The 9303-nt window shown below is 39.2% G+C and overlaps 2 protein-coding genes across 5 annotated transcripts in view; one reads left to right on the forward strand and one right to left on the reverse strand.

The window, feature by feature from the left end:
* Window positions 1-3020: 3020 nt before the first annotated feature.
* On the reverse strand, window positions 3021-8906 carry LOC131881810 (uncharacterized). 4 transcript variants are annotated; one of them, XM_059228769.1, is made up of 3 exons: window positions 8160-8508; window positions 3924-4405; window positions 3021-3860 (listed from the first exon to the last, which is right to left on the reverse strand). In XM_059228769.1, exons 2-3 carry the CDS (start codon window positions 4349-4351, stop codon window positions 3200-3202), a joined length of 1089 nt encoding a protein of 362 aa, XP_059084752.1. In that variant the 5' UTR covers window positions 4352-4405; window positions 8160-8508; the 3' UTR covers window positions 3021-3199. The 4 variants fall into 4 exon arrangements, 1 of the variants encoding a protein (XP_059084752.1); XR_009373401.1 differs by lacking the exons at window positions 3021-3860; window positions 3924-4405 and adding exons at window positions 4429-5880; window positions 6864-7232 and having other exon boundaries at window positions 8160-8906; XR_009373400.1 differs by lacking the exons at window positions 3021-3860; window positions 3924-4405 and adding an exon at window positions 5887-7166 and having other exon boundaries at window positions 8160-8906.
* An 82-nt stretch (window positions 8907-8988) lies between these two features.
* LOC131881808 (4-aminobutyrate aminotransferase, mitochondrial-like) overlaps window positions 8989-9303 on the forward strand; it is a gene marked incomplete in the record, with an annotated part of 2771 nt that continues 2456 nt past the window's right edge. The window contains 1 exon segment of the mRNA XM_059228766.1: window positions 8989-9299. Coding sequence (XP_059084749.1) covers window positions 9180-9299 — 120 coding nt within the window.

Consider the following 9303-nt stretch of genomic DNA (forward strand, 5'->3'; position numbering starts at 1 on the left):
ATTAAGCTTCATTGAAGTTGCGATTGACAAGTATGGCATCAAAATTGGGAAATATTGACATTAAGTAAGTTTTAAATTATATTGCAAACTATATTCGGGCTTTTCTACCTGCTTCAGAAAATTGAAAATTTTTCTTTTATATTTTAGGCATAGAAAAAGCTTATTATATTTCTTGGCAATTGCTTTAAGCTATAACCGGAGCAATATGCTGTCAAATTCGATGAAAATGCAATCTTTTAAAACAAGATATCTTATAGTTTGCTCCATGGATTGGAATAAAATTTTAGTTGGAAACGCACCTAAGGTTGCTTCCAACATCTAATGATTACGTTTTTAAAAATGCTATCTCTTTGTAGGTTTTAATTGGATTAATATTCTAATCTGAGCTAGAATCCAAAATATTTTTTTACAAAAAATGTTCCTTTTGTTATCTTGGCATTTGCAAAAAATCTTTATCAGCATTGTGAGTAACACCGTGTCATGGAATGCTTTTACCTGTTAGATTAGAGCATTTTTGTTGTACTTAGGCACCAACGATTTGTGAAGCCCTGTAGGAAAAGCATTCCAAATCAAACCGTCACGCTGTGTTTTTGTTCAGAGCACATTTCAGTGGCAACTTAAGGCAGTTCACCTCCTACGTTTTGGCTGCCTAACACACTTCAGGTAAGAAATGAGCCCTAGTTTGATCATTCTTGACAAGGTACGTGTACATTTCTTCAAAGCTCTTTTTTGCTTGCTGTGATGGTTTGCTCTTTCTTCGTTTAGTTTATGAATCTGTAAAGGAACGTGAAAAGAGTCAGAAAACATCATTTATTCCTTCTATTTGTATTTTCGCGTTTGCCCTTCATGTTGCATCTTCAAGTGTTTTTGTTTGGAGATCCGTAGAGGAATGCCAGGACAACCCTATGCCATCCGTACCCGATTAGGATGGGTGTGTCGGAGAAATATTGACCTTGGGAGCGAGGAGGTTCCCGACTCCAATCTGAACTTTGTTCAAGAAATGGAGGACATTACCCAGAAATTGGACAAGTTTTTCTGCACTGATAGCTATGGCAGTGAAAATATGGAAAATCAACCAAAGTGGTCGCTTCAGGATGAACATGCCTTGAAGACAATTCGAGGTTGCATCGTCAGACCACCTAATGGAGGGTACCCAAGTACTTTTTGAAATCATGATATCCTGGGGAGTAGGTGCATTTGAACGACAAGTTAGTACCCTGATGAAAATGGCATATAATATGCATCAAAGCACATTTAAAAGAATATTCCAAAGGCACTTTTTCTTTGTAGGTACGCGTATAATCCATTGCCTTGGTCATTTTGCTTACAAATTTGAACCCTTACTTATTTAGTTGATGAGTCACACCATTCCAAAGACGTATAACGTGACCGAGTTTCAGATGATTTCGAAATGAAGTGACCTAACAAAACGGGCATTTGTTTTCTATTTCAAAGCAAGACACTCCATCCGAAAAAATAATGTAAATTCAGGAAATGTGTTCAAGGTATTACTTCACTGATTTTAAAGCACATTAGTTTCATTTTTCACCAGAATAGTAACATGTTGTTAATGACTGATGGATCCCTTAGTATCATGACTGATCAAAAAGTATCAATCAGGGTGGGGTCATTCACGGACATCTAAAGAATGAGAGTCTTCTAGAAATCCATGGGTCATGATACGTCAGCTTTTAAACGCTCAGCGAAGCGATAATCACAGACGGAGAATCATTATGATAAGTTCTCTGAGAGTGCCCAATAAAAACATGAATACGAGTGATGTGATGGCTGGTTTCCCTGGTCCGAGATTCAACCCGCCGACACCTTGTTACATCTCAAATACAAACACAAAACTATAATTATTATCCACTTTTCTTGTAACAGTAATGGCGTCTCCGCACATCTTTGCAGATGAGTTGCCATGGTTGCATGGATTACACTTAACAGACATTCCCAAATCAATTCTTAACGATCCAAAGAGGCTTAAAGAAGTACCCAGACTTGCGAGCGTTATGGAACTTTACTGCCCTTTAACGAAAGAAGGATTCTTATAATTATTGTGTTCTATTGGGTGAAAATGTAAATTTGGAAAAGGCAGATCATATGTTTTTATGTACCTTGACATAACACGATCAAGACTTGCATCACTTCAGTCACTCACAACACATCCTTGGTTTGATCAATATATAAAAGATTGAGCATTAACCATAAAATTCGTCGTGGGTAGTAAGATCAGGATATCTCCAAATATGATCCAACAATATGTTTTGGGGTTGGCACAACTCTGATTTCTTGTGTAAAATATCTTATAACACCCTCTGTACTACTATTCCGTTATGGCCTCCCGCCATACCTTTTGGACCTTCTCTGAATACTGCACACTAGGGCCCTAAATACAAGGCTCTACTGCACACGACAGTACCAATTTCTTTAATCACCCCCAATACGAAAACTGTGTCATTCCTGTGATGATTCGAGAGAAAAATATTTGGACCGATTCGGCATTTTGCAAACCTGCGCTGAAATTGTTGGAGCCCAAATGGGCGAGGTATATTCAAGGTGTGGCTGAACAATCGACTTGTACAAAGTTAGTATAGTGATACTATATCTGGATGGAGTTCGATAGATCCAAACACAAGTTTGAAAAGCTATACCCGTCTTCAACTGAATGTGCTCGTTTGGCGTTTGATTTTTTTTTACAGAGTTCGAGTTGTAAGGGCCCTTATTTGCAACGATAAGTCGCTCTCGAGTAATTAAAGGGCGATTTTTCTCCCTTCGAATATTGCAAAGTTGTTTCAGAAGATTTAATTGATCGAGGGACAAGAAAGTCTCGAGTCAGTAGATGTATGTAGTCCACTTGTTTTGATAAGGAAGAACATGGCGTTTTAGTTGTCAGGCTCACCAGGTAGGTCCAATGATAGGAAACAGGCCATTAAGGTTGAGGAGTTGTTGAATATTATTTTTAAGCCTTCAGAGCATTCTTGTAAGTTACGTAAGGGTATTTCAAGCACTGTGTTTACAATACTCAATAACTCACAATTTGGTTTTCGACTTTTTTGGCCGTTGAGAAATATCTGCATTTGGTTTTTGTATTATATGATACAATATCATTTTATCATAAAATATTAAATTATTTGGTTCCAGGATTAACCAGATATATTGGGAAACCGAAAGTTGATCAATTCGGGATTGGAAGGAATCAAATTGTTTCATTTTTGACGTACCCACTTATGCCAGTAATGGAGCTGTTCTCATAAATTTGTCGGACCCTCGATGGGTCATCCTTGGCATTGCCGTGCCACCATTTGCATCCCCCGGTCATATGAGGGCGGAAAATGTTGCAATATTCCAACCCGTAGCCATAATAACACTCATTTGTTTCCGCCTCAGTTAACCCACTAGGGGGGAGTCCCACTTGGGTCCAAATAGAATTATTTGCCGGTGCTGTGCAGATCTTGGATTCCAAAATGACCCGACTCAAAATTCTTTGGTCCTCATACCACGCTTCCGTTGAGTTGGAAAGAGGTGTTTCCCTAAACTTCTCAAGAAGTTCCGTTGGATTAGCCGAAGATTTCAAAAGCTCTCTCCATAGGGCTTTCCTCATCCCAACGAATGACATGCTGAAGGTGGTTCCATTGGTCAAAGTCTCCGAATACAGAAGCAGCCATATCTTGAATTGAGGGTCATGGAATGGATCCAGAAGCTTGGGATCCAATAAGAATGCATCAACATCGGTTGTGATGACAATATCATTGTCATCGATCTCTTTTATGGTGTAAGGAAACATTCTCTGCATTTGCGCTCTCATGGTACACGTGCTTCCATTGGACTCAATGGCGTACACCACATTTCCATCATTTCTGAAAACAAAAAAGGGATTTCAGTTCAACAATCAGTCAGGTCAGTCAATCGCTCAGTCTTACATTAGATCAGTAATATAAGACTTCAATGTCTCGTTGGTCGCATCTTTACTGTTATAAATGACTTGAATGACCATGGATACTCCAGCCTGGTCTCTCCACAGTTTTGAACTCAATTTGACGGCCAAAAGATAGGGATAACCCGATTTCCCGTGCAAGTCCGTGTTCTCAGACCAACAAACAGAGGTGGACATCCATAGCCGGAGAGGAAATTGCGACGAATTTGATGGGTTATCAGGTTTTTTGACTTTGAGACCTTCTACCTTGGACTCTTCCACTTTGAGCTCATTGCCTTGGATATCTTCGACTGTGATATTTTCAACATGGGGGTCTTTTCCTTCGCGGTCGTCAACTCTGTAATTTTCGAATTGGGGATCTTCTTTTTGGGGATCTTCTATTGTCAGATCTTGGACTTCAGGATCTTCGATCATGGCTCTTGTTTCAGTAATCTTAGGCGACTTAGGAATTTCCTCTGATGAAAAATCCTTAGGATTATGAATTAAGACCATGTGTAGCATCGTGACCGCACAATAAGCTCCACACAAAAACAACACATTTTTACAATGTATTTTTGGGACCATGATGCTCGAAGGGACGAATATCAAATACTAATGTGGCTTCGGTAACCATATTGCTTTTTCAATTCTTTAACATGTGTGCATAGGCACAAATCCCAGGTGAGGTGTTGTTGGAGGGTGGATTTTTTGTTTTAGCTACATACCTATTTGAAACGGTTTTTAAAAGGCAAAAATAGAATGGATTTGCATCTGTTCAATATAAATTTGAGATGATTTATCTTTGTACACACAACGAGGATGCGGTGGCGAGATATTATACCAACGTCAACAATAATCATGATCAGCCCATTAAAAAAAATCTGACTTTTTCATGCATGGTACTTACGGAAGCAGATTTAACCAAGAAAAGTCTCGTGTTTTTCTTTCATCAATTTTTCAATTTGTGAAATGTGTGACCAAAAATATTGCAAATCCAAGTATGGTGTGAACGAAAAAATTTTGTGAAACGAAGATGAATGCGTCATTTGTAGTTCATTATTTAGCTTTTTTAAAATCAATTTCCAACAATATGCTTTGCGATGAAAGGGCGAAGAAATTATCCACAAACATTGCAGTACATTCCCTCAATTAGTTAATTATGGTATTCCTAGCATGAGAGGCGTCCCCGGTTCGATTCTCAGATTAGTATAATAATCCACCTTAAACATGTAAGCCCAAATATCGTTTTAAGTATTCAGTGAATCAGCTCTCGATTTCACATGAAAGGAGTTGGACCGGTCAGCTTCCTCAAAGGTTTTTTTGTAGGTGTTAAATCATGAAGGTAATGGCGGACGGACCAGTTTATTTTAACAGGAGAAGTTTACATAGAAGAGTAGTGATTATTGCGAGTGTGAGGGTAAGAGTAAAAGCAAGAGTAAGGACATAACAGTAGGGGACTTCAATTTTCCGGCTAGCATTGTCAAGTGGGAGGTTAGTCCCGATGGGTACACTCCAATTTGTTCAAGTTTTTCAGCTGTCCAAGTTTGGGTGATACAAGATGGACGAACCAAGAAATTTGAATTGTGCGAATAAAGATTACGAGTGACAAGAATTCGTGTATGTAAAGTTCCAAAATATTTTTGATGTCAGTGGTTGCCAGAAAAATCCAAGCACTTCTTGAAAGTTAATCAAACGTGTTTTATTAACTACAGAGCGAAAAAGGGGCCAATTACTACACGATCCTGGAATTCCAATGTCAATCATCTTGAGTTATTAACAATAATATACGTGAAAATTGGACTATATTCATTGGAAATGATTAGCAGTAACCTCTTGAAAGAATGGAGGGTGAAAACCGATCCAAGGTAAGGCCTAACTCGTCGTTTTAGCTCCGTTTCCTAATGAGAGCAAACCCTACAAGGGTATACGGTGATAGTTGGATAGACCTCCAGTTAAATTGAGACCTCCATGGCTGATGATAAAAGCGGGTAAAAGCATTTAATTTCAATAAAATATTTAAAAAAAAATATATAAAGTAGATATTTAGACGTTTTCAATCGCGCGGGTAATATTTTGCGCATTTTCACCATATTTTGGCAATTCAAGAACCAAACACATGAATTCGTAGATTTTTGGTCCAACTCTAAAGTGCTATGGTATTTAATTCAAAACAGCATGGCCTCTAGCAGAAATATGGCGGGTTCATGGAGAGGGATGACGATTGAATAGAATAGGAAGAAGTGTAAATTTTCTTAGTGCCCTAGAATTTTCTTCTATGGCAGGTTGATGCCTGCGCTATCAACCGGGTGTTGGTTTCATAATGATCTGGACTGGCCTAACAGGGTAACCCGCTGGAGGTTAGGCAACAACATTGAATTTAGCTTTTAGCGTTTCACAGATTTTTCAAAAAAAAAATGGGAATGTGCATTAAGAATTAGGACCATTATTGAGATAGAGAGATAGAAATTTGTTTAAGAACATAGGAGAATTAGACAAGTTTTCTTTTTTTGACAAGTCCTGAAAACCACTCCCAGTGACACTCAAACAAGAAGAACAGTTGAGCATTGATTGATTGGTGCGAAATCTAATTAGTAAGCTGTGTGTTGACTAACTAGCTTCTTCTTAGGTCAAATCAATCCTAAATACAGGGCCCTAATAAATCCCAACCCTGAAGAATCTAACAATTTAGTCACATTGGAGTGATATTTTGCTCCCCATCTTGAGAATTTGACTACCCAAAATGAAGCAAAAAGTGCCATTAGACCAAAATAAAAGGCAAATTTGCATTTCAAGAAACAGAAATTCGAAGACCTACTTGTATGTTAATGCATTTCAGTGATAAATATTTCTTTTAAATACTTGCAGCTTTTTCTATTAAATATAATTTCAATACTTGGTCGTTTTTGGTTCAATGTTTTTACCCACCCTACTGATAAAACAAAATTACGTCTTTAATCAGGGAATTTACTGGATACGAGCTCTGCCACATTGGGTTACACAATATGATCCACCCAAACCACGTTCACTTCATGCGAGTCCCTCCCTCGTGGTTCCCTGGCCACTGTGGCAACTCCCTGTCCGCCTGACTCCCAAATCCACTATCTTTCAGCACCTTCCAAGACCGATTGGGTTTTCTCCGTTGATAGATTGATTGAGGGAGTTGCTTGGGTGGAGGAGGAGGAGGAGGAGGAGGGATGGTTTCACCCATTTTGATCGTGGGCCGTCAGCCTTCAGTAATAGTTGGCCGTCCCTGGGCATTTAAACAAATGAGATGACAGATGACGCCGTCCCAGATAGAAGGTCAGCCCATGTATAGCTTGCATTTTTTTTTAAAGGAAAGTAAGGAGTTGAATTAGGAAATACTTCTGCATTTCTAATTTTTTAAAAGAGGCAAAATATTGGGAAAATATGAGTTTTTTTCAATTGTTCCTAGATTCTAAAAGAATAAAAATGGGATCGCACGATTATAATTTCGCAGGTCTGTCCGTTTCCAGTTCCTCTCGATTGCCCGTTTTTTATTTTTTTAAATTTCTGGAGTTTGGCTCAAATATGTTGTTGGTATCAAGTTCTTGACGAAATCAAGGAAAGAAAGAAGAGTAAAACAAAAGCCGCTTGTCTAATCAGTTTTGGGAATCATATCTTACACAAACTTTTTTTGTGTCTTTGACGGATTTATGAATAGCATGAATGTGCTTGGCTCAGATTGTGATTATTTTCGAACCCAAGACTTGGTAGTGAATAGCAGAAAAGATAGCATCAATGATTTGGTGCACTTGAAAATAAAGGAGCAATTGGCGATCAAAAATATTCAAGTTATTCTCAAGTACAAAGGAAAGTTTTCTGAATCATTCAAGCTAAAGCTTGGGGTGAGAATCGAACAGAAGGACAGGTGACATTTTAATTGAATACCCGATTGCTTGACTCAATTTGACACAATAGGATGCTAAGAGACGAAGTGGTGTTGCAATACATGCCATCTTTCAATGTTTTTTTTTATTTTGCTTCGTCGTTCGTATCACGCGACAAATTTGTACATTCGCTGCTTACGGAATGTTTATCAAAACAATCAAGTTTCTGTTTTTGCTAAAAAAGTACCACTTTTTGTTCGTGCAGAAATTGACATCCAAACAAGATTTATGGCAAGCAACGTTTTTTAAAGCTAACAAGTTAGAGTGGCGAAAACGTTGCTAAATCTCTGTATCTTTGGCCTGAAAAACCTTGAAGGTCACATTTTCATTCTTACCTGTAACAATCAAACCCTGCCAAGGCTCTAATATTCCGCACTGCTAGTTGAAAACCTTCCTCAAAGGCGCCAGGCTCATTGAGCCTTGCCAGTCTCTCCTCCTCCAAAAAGAGGTTTATGAAATACGTTGGGAGGCCTGTTCCACTTTGCTGTTACCAAGGCCATCTCCGCTCCCAATCAAGTTGGTTTCTCAGCTGTCTGACTTTGTGTTCAACTTATACTGTGGATGGTTTCCCGTTCATTAGCTTTAAAATCTTAAAGCTACAAGGTAAGGTGGGGTTTTCCACGACAAGCTCATCCAACAATTTCTCCCAATAAAATACAAGTCTCGTTGAAAGAAAGAAACGTTGCTGCTTCAAAGACTCTTGACAAAACCTTGACCATTCGTACTTTGAATATTGCGGGCGGTCGGTGGAGGGCTCAAAACGGTTCAATCTACGATGAACAAGTGAATAGAGGAGTCATCTAAGTAAGCGAAATCTGAGGTGATCCACCCTTCCTCCCGAGCTCTCACTCTTCGTCCACTTTGAAGCATCTCTCGGCAGCGTGGGATGTGTAGGATTGACCCTGGACAGAATTCCAGGCCCGCCTTAGAACCGTGTATGGGAGGACAAGGAGTCAAGACCGAGAATTACTGATCGACAACAACAACTCGAAAGGCTGGCCTTCAAAAACCAGCTGCGGGATTCGGAATCATAAGCATACAGGAAAGAGGCTCAACAATTATTTAAGGCGGAAAAGTGAGGGAGGACTTGTGTAGATGTCCAGTGACATTACGATCTCCTTTTAAGAAGTTTTACCACCTCACACACATTTTGCTTGTACAGTGTTAACCCTGACTCGTGCAAGGGTACATTCAAGAACGCGTACTATCTTCAAGTGTACAATAACACAAGCGCCCTCAAAACTTGTTTGGCGACTTCTTCCATTGAACTTAGTTTAAGGTCTCTTCATTTCAGGCTCTAAGTTAACTCCGTCATTCCCATTCGAGCCCCTTATCCGTTCGTGCAGGCTTCGAAAATGATTCCCTCCACTACATTGAAGTTAATGACACGCCCTCTGTATGTGGCCTCGAGGAGCTTCGTTTCAGGGGAACCCGCAAGACCCACAATCAAGACTGAGATTCCTGGCCCTCAATCGACTA

The sequence above is a fragment of the Tigriopus californicus genome, chromosome 6, assembly GCF_007210705.1.
Source record: "Tigriopus californicus strain San Diego chromosome 6, Tcal_SD_v2.1, whole genome shotgun sequence".
NCBI lineage: Eukaryota > Metazoa > Arthropoda > Copepoda > Harpacticoida > Harpacticidae > Tigriopus > Tigriopus californicus.